Source organism: Rhinatrema bivittatum, chromosome 1 (genome assembly GCF_901001135.1).
Source record: "Rhinatrema bivittatum chromosome 1, aRhiBiv1.1, whole genome shotgun sequence".
In the NCBI taxonomy this organism is placed as follows: domain Eukaryota; kingdom Metazoa; phylum Chordata; class Amphibia; order Gymnophiona; family Rhinatrematidae; genus Rhinatrema; species Rhinatrema bivittatum.
The window spans coordinates 289,780,108-289,796,109 of record NC_042615.1 but is presented as its reverse complement, the minus strand read 5'-3'; the positions used below and the strand labels follow the sequence as shown (position 1 = coordinate 289,796,109).

Here is a 16,002-nt window from a genome sequence, read left to right as displayed (position 1 = left end):
TCACAATTTGATTCATATTACATCAACTGTGTGGTGATGTTCCTCCTTGCGTCTTTACCAACTTCCGCGCCACCTACGCTCTCTTGACAAAAACTAGGTGCAGGCACCCAACATCAAAACAGCAAAGCTAGACTTAACATGTAAACGTTCCTTCTCTGCGGCAGGCCCTTTTTTGTGGAACTCATTGCCAAATCCAATTTGACTTCTCACAAATATAAACGACTTTAAAAAGGCCGTAAAAACCTATCTAGGCTCACTTGTTTTCGCTGAACCAAAGGCATGATGGCTGTTTCTATTCTGTCTTGCAACTTCAATCTGTAAGTTGAACAACTATGTGTCTGTTTTAATTTACTAGCATAGCCTGAATACCAACCTCTATCCAAAATTATGCTCATTCAATGACGCTAAATCTTACTGCAACAAAATTTCATTTGTGAAAAGTGACCACCATACTAGGCATCATCAATGTAATTGTTATACTGCAGACTTTGCCTTGAAAAGACTAGGAGACTGGATAGAGATCGTGAAAGCGATGAATTCAAGTGAAAAAAATATTTGCACAATTTCATAGAGGGAATTGAGAACACTGACCATCTAGAATGTGACTAGTGGTATGGCTACTATCGAGTTTGAAAAAGTTACGTAATCCATATATGGACTTTTTAAAGTTATTTTTGCATTTGAAAAAGACAAAAAAAGTGGAATTTCACTTTCAGTTATCAGTCACTGATTATTATAAATAAGGCAAATTACATTGATGATGCCTAGTATGATGGTCACTTTTCACAAATGAAATTTTGTTGCAGTAAGATTTAGCATCATTGAATGAGCATAATTTTGGATAGAGGTTGGTATTCAGGCTATGCTATCGAATTACCTTCTTATCCACTTTGAAAATTGTCGGCACTCTCTAATTATATCATAGTTGATCTGTTTTAATTTATACAGTTTTTATCATTTGTTTTGTTTTTCTTTCTTTTATGATTGGTTTTTTTTATATGTCAAAATGAGTTTATCTATATTAAATTTTGTAAACCAATTAGACCTATATACTCTATAGGCAGTATAGAAAAGCTTTTAAATAAATAATAAATATATGGTGAATCCTTTAAACTACATTAACATAGTTATATCTACAAATGCACTTAGTGCTCTTACCGAGCTTCTGCAGAATCTGCCCTCGGATCTGTATACAGACAGACTGCACAAGGACCCTATCACTCTCCTTCACATACACCCAGGAGCCTGAAAAGAGTCATGACAATAGGAGTATGTAGAGTGGAAAAATATTAAAGCCAGCTGAATATACATAAAAAAAATATGCTAAGCATGTAGTACATTTAAAATCTCATATTTTATTTCATATGTAACGGTAATAATCAGAGGCATTTCTGAGGGTAAAGCAGTGTATTATCCATGGAAATGGGGGCTTTGATTATTGCCCACTCACAATGTGGGGCAAAATGCTTACATTGTTCTCAAATGCACATTTTTTCCCATGCAGTGAGAAGAGGCATTTCTGGAGATTGAGCAATGCACGTAGTTTTGATTATTCAAATGTACACACTGTTTTGGGGGGGGGGGGGTGGAAATGTACCCACTGAGAAAACAGGTGTAAATCTCTGCAGGTCATTTTTGAGGGGGCAAGAAAGCAAAATTACCCAGATACTGTACAAACCCCTCTGTGAGTGCTGGAGCTATTCACTGAGGGCTGTTTGCCTATACTTGTTGATTGACAATGTGATTCCTTAGTATGTTTGGTTTTGTCAACTGATAAAATCTTCCTTCCTCTTTAATATGAACTTTCATTTCTTCATGGCGGGTTATTTTCTTTTGTATCATTTTCTGTAAAAGTAATTATCTTTACATAATTTGGATTTTCCTTTTTTCAGTTGTGCTATTAAAATTAAAAAAAAAAAAAATACTCATCAGGTGTGCACCATGTGGGTAACTTTGCCTATTGCTCTCTGGGAGGCTACAGAATTACCAGCCAGCATTTTCATTTTGTCTTCTCTTGGAGATTATCATTTAGTTTAGGTAAATATTTATTTTAAGTGGGAAATCTTACTGCAGGGGGGGGGGATGGGGACCATTTTCAAAGCAATTTATGCAGGCAAAAAGCATTTCATCCTCATTACTCATCTGTCTAAAAATGGCCTTCCCTCAAGGTGGCTACAAATCCGCATGTTGTCCAGCACTGAGAGGAGACGCTTCCCGGCATGGCATATTTAGGAGCAGAAGGCATTTTCAAGTCTACACACCTACCTTTCCAACAAAAATCTGTCTGCAGATACTTTGTTCCTGTGCTTATTTTCACCTGGAAAGCTGGTGCAAAACCCAGCGGGTAAAAAGTGAGCGTGGTTATCGTCCCAAGGCCGACAGTTGGACAATCGGCCCTGTAGAAGGTAATTTTCCAAGCCAATTTCAGAGGTAAAATGGTGCCTTTGCACACCTATATGCCTGTAAATGTACACGCGTATGGCCTCTGTGCGCAAATTTCTGCCCGCAGTGAGAAGAGGCGGCCCTGGGGGACCCCCCGAGGAAGACCAGCTGCCCTCTGCAGTATTCTGCCAACAAAAGGTCACGGGCTCCGTGACGGGGCTGCAATCACCCAACCCTCAACAGCCAGAAACGGGTAGAAGGAGGACAGGGAAAGTAAGAGTAATCATAATAATAAGAAGAAATGTATTACTCGCTCACGCCACTGTTCTTGGCAAGTTACATAAAAACATTCATAATTAAAACAAACAACAGAACATCACAAAAAAAACCAACAACCCTGATCCTCCATCGCACATCAGTTCAAGTAAGCCTGCCACTGCTAACCCAACGCCTCAAATGCCTGCCAAAAAAAAGAAATGTTTTCAAATGTTTCTCGAACAGCTTCGGGCATTCTATGGCTTGTACAGGGAGCGAGTTCCATGGGGCAGGGTCTGTAACTGAGAAAGCCCTTTCTCGGGCCTTGTCGAGATGAACTAATTTAGGGGAAAGAATCTCCAAACTACCTTAGCTATCAGAGAAGGGATTTTGAGAAGAGAGATAGATCCTTACTGCAGTAGTAATATGTGACCGTTGTTGGCTTGCACTAGCATTTTCCATGTGAATTGATCTCAGTTAGCCATGTGCACCCATGCTTATGTTTTTAGCAATTTGATATCCCACATAGTTAACAAAATCAGTGCAGTGTATAGAAAAGTACATGCAGAATTCATCTAAAAAATAGCAAAAACAGAGATCGCAAACAAAACAAGATAAATAAATGTAAATATCATCATACCAAATAATAAAACAACAGAGATTTTCTGTTTATTATTTAACTCATATGACCCCTTTGGGTTGTGTGAATCATAAGAAATAACAGACTGGCTAAAGGTGTCCACTTACCAGTTGCTCCACTATTGTTGATGAGACTGCTAAGGATATACTCAGCTTTCAAAAGCTTACCTGAAAATAAAAAGAAAGAAAAAAAAAATAAAAATAGAAAGAAATTATATACTATAGAATTTAAAACATTTTCACCGTTATCACAAAATAGAAATAGACAAGTCATTAAAGCAGTATAAGTATCTATTTTTATTCAATATAATATTACATGAGAAGTATACTCAGGGCACTTCTGAAAAACTAATGCATACAACCAAGCTTATATGTTCTCTATCTATTACAAAATCATGGTTAAAAACCATTTCAGATGAACTAATCATACTTTCACTTCTTACATTTCTTTCATGATTAAATTAATAGGTCAGCATGACCCAGGCCCCCATCACAGTTACATACAAGTGCAGTACACTTTTAGTCACGAACAAGGACGTCTCAGCATTATATCTATTTTCTATCACACACAATTAATTCTTCAACCTTGGCATAGTGGTATTATGCCTGTCTAAGGACTGCTTAATACTTCAGTATTTTACCTAGTGAAGGGATCACGTTTTGCAACAACTAATATATCTGGTATTATGTAAGGAATAATATTTAGAAAAAAAACTAAGTACGGGACTTTTTACGTTGAATTGAACAGAGAGATACAATAAAATCTTTTGACTTCGACAATACCTAACATGAACAGATAACGATGGGAAAATAATTAGCTCTTTATGTGTTGGTATTTCTTTAAGAGGTTTCCTTCAGGATGTATTAGTACATTAATCTTTCATGTATGGATACCACAGATAAATCTAGATCTCAAACAAAATTTGTTTGGTGGGTCTCAATTATTTTTGGTGGTTTCCCCCTGCTTCTCTGGGCTTCCAGCTCAATCAGAACCACAACCTTTTGGGCTAAGGCACCATAAACTTTCCAGCACAACTATCTGTGATTCCCTCCCCCCTCCTCCCTCTTATTTCCACACATTCCTCCTCTCCAACTCAGTGTAGTGTAGCAATGGTCCTCAATCAGGGGCCATGAATTGTGGCTTTTTGCAGAGTCCAGCTAAAGTGGACCTTATATCCAACCACTAGGTGTCAATGTTACATAACGATGAGACTTCCCTCACCTCCCCACAGCTTCTCCAGTCCTAGCTGAGCCAGGAAGCAAAGGATCTGACCCAAGAATCAAACTCAGATCCTCCACATGGCAGCTGAGTCACCAGTGCACCCTGGTGGGCCAAAACCTTGTCCTCAGAAGGTGTTTCACATCATACATTGATAGGATTAGCAAGGGTAATACAGGAAAGCTTGTACACAGCCTTACTGCGTAATACATGGCCATAGAGAGGATCATTTTTCTTTCATCTTCCTGAACATGAAGATTTGATAAACCTGTCAAAGACAGGTGCTTTTACAGCAGTGATTCTCAGCTATGGTCCTTATGGCCCCAAACAGGTCTGGTTTCTAGGGAAACCAAAATATCTATATTAACCTGTTCTTAAAACAAGTACACAAATATGTCATTCATATTCACTGTGGACACCCCAAAACCCAGTGTAAGGGAGAATGGAGGTTGTGAATCTGGATCACAGGAGGGATTGGTGGGGAGTGGCAGGCAGGACTAGAAACAGTCTCTGTACAGAAGCTGCTCGCCCCAGAGGAATCCGACTAGTCCCCAGGACTACTAAAGGGGAGCTGGAATTCGGGAACTATTCTCAGCAACCAAATGGCTGGGAGCTAAGTGGAGAAGAATCTGGACTGTGAGATCTGTAAACCTCCAAAGGGAAGAAAGTGCCTTGAAGAGAAGCTGAAGTTACAGAGGAGGTATGTAAGGCCTGTTTTAGGTTATGCATGAATAAAGCTCTGCGGGGTACACAAAAGCAAACCTTGTGCATTCTTTCAGACTCCAGTCTGATGCCCAGACCTGTCTGAAAACCACAAGGAATGGAACGGAGAACTGCTGTCCTACAATTTTCAGAAAAACTATTTGTGCTGGGCAACTATAGTTGACAAAATGGAAACATTTAGGGATCCATATTCAGCTGCTATCTGGCTGAGCAAGCTAGTTGGATTAACTTATCCGGCTAACTTGGCTGATGTACTTGGCAGCACGGCCGTGCTGCTGTATGTAGTCAGCTATCTAATACCCAGATAAGTTTATCCGGCCAACATTAGACCAGCACTTATCTTCCTAAGTTAGCAGGATAAGTAGCTGTGTCCAGGAATGTCCTACCCCTTACTTATCTGGATAACCTTTTAGCCGGATAAAAAGTTACCCCAATAAGTAGCGGCCTCTGAACATGGATGAATACTGAAATGGTAAATCCAAACTTATCCAGCTAAGTGGGCACTGAATATCGGCCTCATAGATTTGTTTCCACAGAAGGTTTAATTTCTACATGAGCAGGTTCAAACCACTTTTCAGATTATTATGCCATCACCTAGACATGCAGATCAAGCAATAACACCACCCACTGAATAGCAGGTATGCAAGTGCATTTGTTTTATTTCACTTTGTTTCTGGATGTGTGTAACTTTTTCACATTGCATAAAATTTATATTTATGCATATAAAATCGACTTTATGCATGAACAATAAAAATTGAAAAAAAATGCAGTTAAAGAAAGGAAAAACAAAAATGAATGACATATTTTCCACGTACATTCCTAAGATGGATATGCAACAGAGAGAGGACAGTGTCCTTACTTCAGATAGAAGGTTTCATAGACAGGACACCCTCATGCTGTATTCTTGCTAAATTCTACTTGCCAAAGGAACTTCACTAATTTCTTTCCGTACCACAACCCCAATTTTGCATTCGGTTTTTCCTTTGTGAGTCCAAAATAAAAAAAAAATCCCACAAGAAGCATTTTAGAATTAGGACCCTAAATACACGCAGCCAGTTTCTTAGGCCTTATTTCCATGTTATTTTTTTTTTTTTGTGTATGTCATGGAAATCCTTAGCATTGAAATCTGGGGCACACTAGTTTCGCTTTCTATGAGAAAGCCATGTAAATTTAAACCCTTTGTAACCGATTAATTAACTGTATCATAGTTTGGCCAGCTTTGTTTTTGCATGTTGGGAAGGAGCAAGAAAGAGAAGATACTTTGAAGCTATTCAGGTAGGTTCCAAGAGAGTTGGAAAAAAAAAAAAGCCCATATCAAGTCACTTCAGTGGTTCATCAGCTGCACTGTTTATATAGTCAAGTGGCCCTACTGAAAAAGAGATGGGGACAATCCATAGAAAATGTCCGGTTCTAATCTGCTTTTTAGAGGCTCTTGATCAGAAGTATAGCAATTCAGATACCCGTGTTTGAAACCAGCAGGGTATATTTGTTAGGGAATAAAAGCTCCAATTAGTGTTTTCCACACCCTTTCACAATTTTCTCTACCTCCTTTGGCTCGAAAACCCTTTATCCCAGGGTCTTTGTGTTGGTAAAGGGGAGGCTAGCTGTAGGTTTGAAAAGATGGCACTGGGTTCATAGGAATGTCATCCCTATAATGCCGCAAAGTGTCCTCTTCAAAGTCAAGTAGTTCTTAATTGGAACTGAGCTGAGAAAACAGAGAAAGATCAACAAGAGGGTTACGTCACCTGAATTTACAGAGATGCGAGCTTGGCGAATAACCACCTGTGGCGCTATTGGTGTCATGGGCCACAGCTTGTGCAAGCCCTTGGCAATCTGCAAGAGTTTGCTGGAAGCATCTATCCAGTATAGAAATCGGTCAATGAGGAATACAATGGCAGCTGCTGTAGAAGAGTCTCTGATTGTGATGGAGGTCTTCAAATAAACCTGGAAATAACAGGAGAAAACCTACGCATCAAGAAATGCAAAAAAAAAAAAGGCCAAAGATGAGAAGAGCTCACACTTTACAGTGCATCATTACTGTGAGCTTTGCGAAGGCAAAAAAAGCTGTAGGTGCTTTTAATTTTCATGAACAGTTTCAGTATCACTAATAGAGAAATGTTGCAAGTGCAGAATAATAACCACTGGATAAATGCCCACTAATGAGAAATTAACAGAGTAACACTTACTTAAGAGATAAAACTACCCATACTGGCCTAGATTCTATAAGTCATTTTTTTTAAACATTCATATGTGGAATGAAAGATTAATTTCCTTTCTCTCCTCCAAAATGTTTTTGAGTTAACTAGAAAGAGCAGAAATTAATACTACAGTAGTTTTTCAACAATCATTTCACTATAATAAACATATGCAATTAACATAGAAGTACCATAGCATTTGTTCTGCAAAAAATACAGCTACAATATTTAGTACAGTTATTATGGGTTCACTGTAGTACAGCGATACTTATAGTAATGATGGCAGAAAAAGACCATCTGGTCCATCAAGTCTACCCAGCAAGTTTCTTCTGGTAGCAACTGCCACTCCGTGCAGGTTACCCCCATGTTACTTTTAAGGGTAGTACTCAACATTGATCACTCTGGGAGCTCTTTTAGCAGTAAGATGAATCTCAAAGAACCACTTATCCTCTTGCTTGGGCTTCAAATAGTATATCTTAGTTCCATTTCATTTACTGAAGAGGGAAGCTATGTTGCAGAAGCAGGGATAATTGCACAGAGCTGAAGTCACTGGAATTACAGTAGGCCCAGAATAGCATTCCAACATAGCTCTCTAAAGAGTCCGCTGTGTAAAGCACATGGGCCAAGCCCAATGGCTCAGTGGCAGACCTGTGTACTGCCATGCAGGGCACATGGGCTGGATTCCCAAGCCCTGCTTGTGTCAATCAGGACGACCAGGGCCGGGATATTGCAGAGGTAGCATTCACAACCCTGCCGGGAGGGAGGGAGGCCCAGTCATTGTGCGTTGATGACACTTAGGGTCTGATTCCTTAAACCTGGTTTCCCCTTCTGCATCTATGGGGAACGTCCCCTGATGAATCAGGTTCTCGGTGGTAAAAATCAGAGCACATGTGTCTGCCAGGTGCCAGATGGAGCTGCAGTCTGTGGCACCTGGTTCAGACCACACCGTGAAGGCTGAGCCAGGTATGGACGGGAAGAGGGTTACAAAAGGGGGAAACCCCTGCGTAGCTGTAAGTTAAGGTTCATGGCACTGTTAGCCTAATAGGTTAGGCGATTAATAAAAACAAATAAATGTAAATGCTAGGGCCACCATCTTAAAACCATGAAAATCTAAGCATCTAAGTAGCTAGGGATGAATATTCTTTTCTCCTTTTGCCATTTTTGCAAATTCATTCTAGTATCCATTACTGGTCCTAGAGAAAGCTGCATTCGTTGCAGGTTATTTATACCTTGGTGTTAGGCTAACTTAAGAATTATCCATGGATATCTGAAGAAGGAGAACTAGGTGGTTTTGACAGCTCATGATCATCTTTGGAAAGTTTTAGGTTGCCCAATGAAAGTCAATAAAACCTGCACAGAATCCTAAATACCGTAACACCTGTATTATGTTCCATAGCCAGGAATTCCTCTCTAGGGTGAGATCCAGGCTGGAATCATACATATTTACTACTTGGATTTATTACCTACCTTTTTGAATACAGAATTCATTCAAAGAAGTTGACAGCAAATTAGAAACAGCAGCATGCAGACAGCAGTCAATTGCAGCTTTATAATAGGAACGGGTGTATCATAGATTAGAATAGGAGCAGAAAACCAGTTTACAGCATTGAGAAATAAAAGGTGCACCTTAGCTAAATCAAGCAATTATGTACCTGAATGTAGCTCATCCCGAGCCATCAGCAAACAGGTGCGAGCCAAATCAAAAAACAAATAAAACAAAAAAAAACACCTCTGTGCAAACAACTACTGTGCACGCACCCCCCAGATTCTAATAGAGTCCTTCATGGGGGTTCCTTGACGTTTAAGATAAGCAAACTTGTTTTCTCCATCGACAAGCAGCCATGACATGTGGGAATTCCCAAGCTGAGGATTGCAGTGGAGTGTTTATTGAATAAGCAACTTGGATCCCACCGTGGAGAATAGACTACTAGGTGAACAGGCTATGTAAAACTGCTTGTCTGAATCTACTATTACTATTGGAGAGATTGTCCGGATAGTAAAGGTGTGTACTGATGTCTTCGAGAGGTAGGGCTCACGGATGAACCGCTAATGCAGCCATGGCTCTAACTTGATGAGCCTCGATGGTGTCTAATTTGTAGGCCTGCTAGTGTATAGCAGTGCGAGATGCAGTCTGCTAGCCAGCTGGATAATGTACCTTTGGTAAATGCCGGGCCCAGTCTACTGGATCATAAGTTGTGAAGCCTAAAAATGTGGCTGCATTCTTTTCTTGTAACAAGCCTTTTACAGTCTAAGGTATGAAGGGCTTTCTCACCTTCATGTGCATGTGGCCTTGGGAAGAATATAGTTAACACAATGGCTTGATTAATATGGAAAGCTAATATTATTTTCGGTAGAAATTTCAGGTGAGTGCAGAGCACTCCACCCCCTCCCACCCCCCCATTGTGAAAGAACTGCATAAAACGAGGATAATGAACCCAAGTCTGAAGTTCACTGACTCGTTTGGCTGACATGACTGCTACGAAGAATATTCCTTTCCATTTTAGAAACAAGTGAATTTGACTCCATTGGTTCAAATGTTGGCTTCATTAGTTGCACCAGAACCACATTTAGGTCCCATGGAACAGGTGCCATAAGCCTTTCATGTTTTTGGAAACTAATGGATTTCTAAAGATTGGCTTACCTTCAATTTGAGTATGGTAAAGCACTGAGATGTAATCTTACTGTTAAGGTGCTAAGTCCTGAAGTAGAAAACAAGAACAAATAGTTCAGTAACATCCATAGTACTGAGTTGACAATATGTGAAGAACCTTTTCCAGTTAAAAGTGTAGGCACTTCTAGTTGATAGCTTTCTGGCAGACACTATTATGTCTTATTCCTCCTTTGGTAAGGATAATTCAGCGATTGCTGAGTGGTCAATATCCAAGCAATCAAGGTGAGGGAGGGAAGATTCAGATGAAACAGACATCCCTCTTCTTGAGTTAATAAGGATTGATCTAACATGTCTGGGCTATCCTGGAGCTATGAGGATCAGATGGCCCAATTTTTGAGTACTTTTTCCACTATTCTGGCTATCAGTGGAATTGGTGGAAAATACATGACATCTGCATTCTAACTGAGCAGAATCTGAGCTTGCTGAGATGGAGTGAAACTTATTTATAAAATTTCTATCCCGCTGATCCACAAATCTCTGTGGTTAACAGAAAATACACAGATAACATGCAATCAAACAACAACAAAAATAACTAAACATATCAGCACACAATACAGTAAAACATAGCTAAAATGAAAAAAGTGGCTGCACAACCAAAACTTTTCCAGTTTTCTGTTTTGTTCTGATTCAAATAGGTTAATTGCTGGAAGTCCCCAAAGGCTGAAAAGTCTGTTAGCTATTAACTGCTCAAAAGACCATTTGTGTGGTCGAAAAAGTGTGCTGAGGAGATCTGCTCACACGTTGGAGATTCCTGGAAGGCCAGTTGCTTTCAGAACAGCTTGATGTCTGCATGCCCGTTCCCATATCTTTATCACTTCTTGGCAAAGAGTCCATGTCTCCATGCTCCCTTGCTTGTTCACACAGAACATGGCTATTTGATTGTCTGTTTGAATGGGAATGATCTTTCCCTGGACGAAGCAAGTGAAAGTTGTAAGCTCATATCCGATTGCCCTTCAATTTTAGGAGGTTGTTTTGAAATTGTCTCTTTTTTCTTATACTATTTTTAAATTTTAAATTTACAGCCACCATTACAAAAACAGTCATCTCCAACATTTCCGCACAAGAGATACATCTTCACTTTTCTGAAACATCCCCATTACAATATCCACCCTAATTCACTTTATTCACACAATGTATCAAGCTTAACACTATAACACATAACCTGAGTGAGAATCCAGCATTAATCCATATTCATCAATGTTTATCAAGTGGGTGCTCCCTGTAACCTGACAGCAACATATTGCTATGATTATAATCATAGCCCCATTAGTCCTATAAAGGTGTTACAGTTCCGCCCAGTATGTCCAAAAAGGTATCCAGATTTTTTCATAAATTGTCAAGCGTCTGCAAAGCATATATATTAACTTTTCCACTAGGGCTATTTCATGAACTTGCCACTTCTAAGACGCTAGCGTAGGAGAGGATTTCCAGAAAGTTGCGACTATGAACCTGCCTGCGTGGATCAAGTGATCTACCAGGGTTCATTTTGCCATAGTAAGATCATGATCTCCCCATTGTCCCAACAAACAAGCGATGGTGACATGTGCATAGTCATCTTCAACATCAGTCTTATCACGTTCTTAACCTGATGCCAGAATTCCCTAACCCTAGGACAGTCCCACCACACATGCAGGTAAGTGCCCACCTGCCCACACCTCTTCCAACAGAGATTAGAAATACCAGCTGAGAACCTGGAATAATAAACTGGATATTGATATGTTCTATGGAGCAATTTAATCATTAGCTCTGCTCTTCTGCTACACATAGAGATCTGATGTGCCTTTTTCCAAATAATTTTCCAATGCTTTTCATTCAGTTCCAACTAAAGGTCCCTATTCCATTTTAAGGGGGGATCGCGTTCTATTTAGCATGTTAGAACTACCTTGTATAGCTGGGATATACTTCTCCTGGGAATCTCCTCCCACACTATTACTTTTTCTACAGGATTAAGGGCCGTCCAAATGCCCTTCCTTCGGCCCAATCCCTCCAGCTCTTCTACCAACCGGCAATAAAATGATTCAGTACCTTCAGCTATCTCAAACTCTTCTCTGAGATCTGAAAATGATTTGAGCTGAGCTGTGTCCTCCTCCCATAACTGCCCCAAGAATTTCAATCCCAGTTTCCACCAATCAGCCGCAGCTCTGTACAACATAGTAGATGCCAATCTCTGATTGAGTCTTATTGGCATAAGACCAGATAGGGGTTGCATATTCCAACCCAAGTATTTACACATGGCCTTCCATATCTTGAGTATGTGCGAGATGTGAGGACTCACAGCCCCCACCCTGCTGGCTCCATGAAGCAATTCAGGCTGTAAAAGTAGCATTGGTAAGTCAAGGCCTCCTGTGAGTTGTATTTTTATAGAATACCACGGTATCACCTGCTCTCTATGAAGCCAGGGCACCCACCATTCCCACTGTCCAATAATATCCCTGAAAATGAGGCAGCACCATACCCCCTGCCTCTTTCGGCCTCCATAAACATTGCAGCTTGATTTGTGCCTGCTGATTATTCCATATAAATTTACCAATCATTGCCTGGATAGAGGTAAAAAATGCCCTCAGGAAATAACATGGAACATGTTGAAATAGGTACATTAGTTTAGTGAATATGTTCATCTTTAGGACATTAATCCTTCCTGACCATGAGAAAAGGCAAGCATTCCAGTCCTTCAGGTCCTTTTGGAGGTGGTCCACCACAGGTGCATAGTTCTTTCTATATACATCGTTCTGATCCTTAGAAACCCTAGATATTTAAGACCCTCCTTTGCCTTTTGAAAAATAGAGAAGCATGGAGGAATGTCGCACAGTCCCATTGTACCAATGCGGAGCACTTTTGATTTAGAATGGTTAATCTTACACCTATATACCCGGAGACTCTGCCATAATCCATGAATAAGCTTAAAAGGACTGGACTGGCAGTCCTTGGGTTAATTAAATACACAACCTCATCATCCACATACAAAAACATTACGTGCTCCGTTCCCCCCATTCGAAAGCCAGTAACACCTGGATTCTTATTTTCTCCGCCAATTCTTCTATGGCCAAATCGAACAATAAAGGAGACAGGGGGCACCCTTGCCTAGTGCCTTGAGAGATAGCGAAAGATCTCAAACTATATTCGTTAGTTAACACCTTTGCCCTAAGGTGCATGTAGAGTACCCTCACCCGAAATTGTCTATCAATGTCCAACTCTCTTGAATTTGAAGGCGGCTTGTGCGGGTCCCACACTCTTTGTAGAAACATCTGTTGCAAACATTTCTTGGGGAGGAGGTAAACAGGTGGTGCTGTTTCCTGAAGAATGAAGGCATTTAGACACCAGTACAATTCCTATTTCATCTATTTTGAAATATTTACTTTGGTTGTTAAGGATTGCGTAAGCTGGACCCATTGGAAATGAAGGCCCTACTGTAAGAGTCGTATATGAAGGTGAGTTAGTGATACTATGTGAATTGTTGCTGCCACATGACCCAAAACAACCAGCACTTTCCTGGCTGATGACTGATCTGAGTTCAACAGGCAGCAGGAGAGGACCGGAAGGCGCAAGTGCATATCTTATTCAGCAGCCCCCGGAAGAGGTCACCGCGAGCAAATCCAGGCTTCAGATTCCACAGACCCAGCTTCCAGAGGCCCCCCAGCCCTTGCAGCAGAAGAGGACCAGAAGCACACTTAGTCTTAAGATTTCTTACTATAAATTTACTACAGAATTTTATACATTAGGAATTTAATTCAAAACAAGATAATAAGATGGGTAATTAATATCTTGATTAATTGTAGTGTTTTGAGGGTCACTGTCAGAAGTATATTAAATAAATCAATAGGCTAAAAGTACATTAGATTAGCTTTACATCCCTACTCTCTTAGAAATTTTAACTTGATAACAAATCAACTAGATGGAGGCTTTCCAGTCTTTTCTACTGACTGCCACATGTATGATTATCTCCCAGCTGGTGAGAAGTTGTATATGTACACTAGGTGCAAAGAGCTCCTAACCCTCAGAGAACGAATCCGATCTCTGGAGGCTAGAGTGGCAGACCTAGAGGAGCTAAGGAAGATAGAGGAGGGACATGGTAGAGAAATCCCACCTCCAATCTGTCAGCCCCTGTTGCTGCCTTGGAAGAGAAAAGTCACCTGGAAGGAGAACACCACCTTGATGAGGCAAGAAGCAATCCTTGAGGACCTGCCCTTAAGGTGATGTAGTATCATCTTGCACTGAGACACTTTGATACCAGGGTACAAATTATATCGAAATGATAGGATGGATCAAATTGGTGGAGGGGTAGCACTATATGTGAAAGAGAGCATATAGACAAAAAGGTTAAGAATTCTGCAGGAAACATAATGCAATGTTGAATCTTGGATAGAAATTTCAGTTGCAAAGGTGAATAAAATAACAGTGGGGTTGTATTACCATCCACCTGGCCAGAATGAGCAAACAGACAATGAAATGGTAAAATAAATTAGGGAAAATAAAACCAACACCACAGTAATAACGGTTGAAATAAAGGACTGCTTCATAGAGCAACAGTTATAAGAACCAACAAGAGGGGTAACTATTTTAGACTTAGGGTCGGATTTTAAAAGCCCTGCGCGCATAAATCCGGCCGGATTTACGCGTGCAGGGCACTTGCGCGCCGGCACGCCTATTTTGCATAGGCCGCTGGCGCGCGCATAGCCCCAGGATGCGCTTAAGTCCCGGGGCTTCGTAAAAGGCGCGGGAGCAGGCGTGTCCGGGGCATGTCTGGGGGTCAGGGGTGGTTCGGGACGGGTCTGGGGCGTGGCACCGGCCTGGGGGCGTGGTCGAGGCCTTCGGACCAGCCCCCAGGTCGGGTGATGGTGCACCAGCAGCTCGCTGGCACGCGCAGATTTACACCTGCTTTTGGCAGGCGTAAATCTGCCAACAAAGGTGGGGGGGGAGTTAGATAGGGCCACGGGGGTGGGTTAGGTAGGGGAAGGGAGGGGAAGATGAGGGGAGGCGGAAGGAAAGTTCCCTCTGAGGCCGCTCCGATTTTGGAGCGGCCTCGGAGGGAACAGGCGGCGCGCGCAGGTTGCACAAATGTGCACCCCCTTGCGCGCACCGACCCCGGATTTTATAAGATACACGCAGCTACGCACGTATTTTATAAAATCCAGCGTACTTTTGTTTGCGCCTGGTGCACGAACAAAAGTACGCGCGTGCGTAAATTTATAAAATCTACCCCTTAGTCCTTAGTGGAACACAGGATTTGATGCAAGAGTAAATAGTGTTCAGCCACTTGGCAATAATGATGACAACATGAACAAATTTGACTTAACTGGAGGAAGGGCACTAAAGAAATCTACTGCAACAGCATTTCATTTTCAAAAAGGTGACTATGATAAAATGAGGAAAATGGTTAAGAAGATAAGAACATAAGAAAATGCCATACTGGGTCAGACCAAGGGTCCATTAAGCCCAGCATCCTGTTTCCAACCGTGGCCAATCCAGGCCATAAGAACCTGGCAAGTACCCAAAAACTAAGTCTATGCCATGTTACCATTGCTAATGGCAGTGGCTATTCTCTAAGGGGCAGATTTTATAAATCTGCGCACACGCATACTTTTGTTCGCGCACCAGGTGCGAACAAGAGTACGTAGGATTTCAATAGATACGCGCGTAGCCACACGTATCCATTAAAATCTGGGGTCGGCGCGCTCAAGGCTGCCCAAAATCGGCAGCCTGCGCGCGATGAGCCGCGCAGCCTGCCCCCGTTCCCTCCGAGGCCGCTCCGAAATCGGAGCGGCCTCAGAGGGAATTTTCCTTCGCCCTCCCCCCACCTTCCCCTCCCTTCCCCTACCTAACCCACCCCCCGGCCCTATCTAACCCTCCCCCCTACCTCTATCACGAAAGTTACGACTGCTCGAAGCAGGCGTAACTTTGCGCGCGCCAGGCCATCTGCC

The 16,002-nt window shown here is 41.5% G+C and overlaps 1 protein-coding gene across 3 annotated transcripts in view; it reads right to left on the bottom strand.

Annotated features, from left to right (window-relative positions):
- ALPK1 (alpha kinase 1) overlaps window positions 1–16,002 on the bottom strand; it is a 217,454-nt gene that overhangs the window by 33,587 nt on the left and 167,865 nt on the right. For 2 of the 3 annotated variants that reach the window (XM_029596242.1, XM_029596233.1), the window contains exons 5-7: window positions 6,964–7,162; window positions 3,385–3,444; window positions 1,159–1,245 (exon numbers count right to left, since the gene is read on the bottom strand). In XM_029596242.1, the coding sequence (XP_029452102.1) occupies window positions 1,159–1,245; window positions 3,385–3,444; window positions 6,964–7,162 (346 nt within the window). Of the gene's footprint in view, window positions 1–1,158; window positions 1,246–3,384; window positions 3,445–6,963; window positions 7,163–16,002 lie in introns of those variants that run through there. The other variant, XM_029596252.1, reaches the window with a different exon arrangement.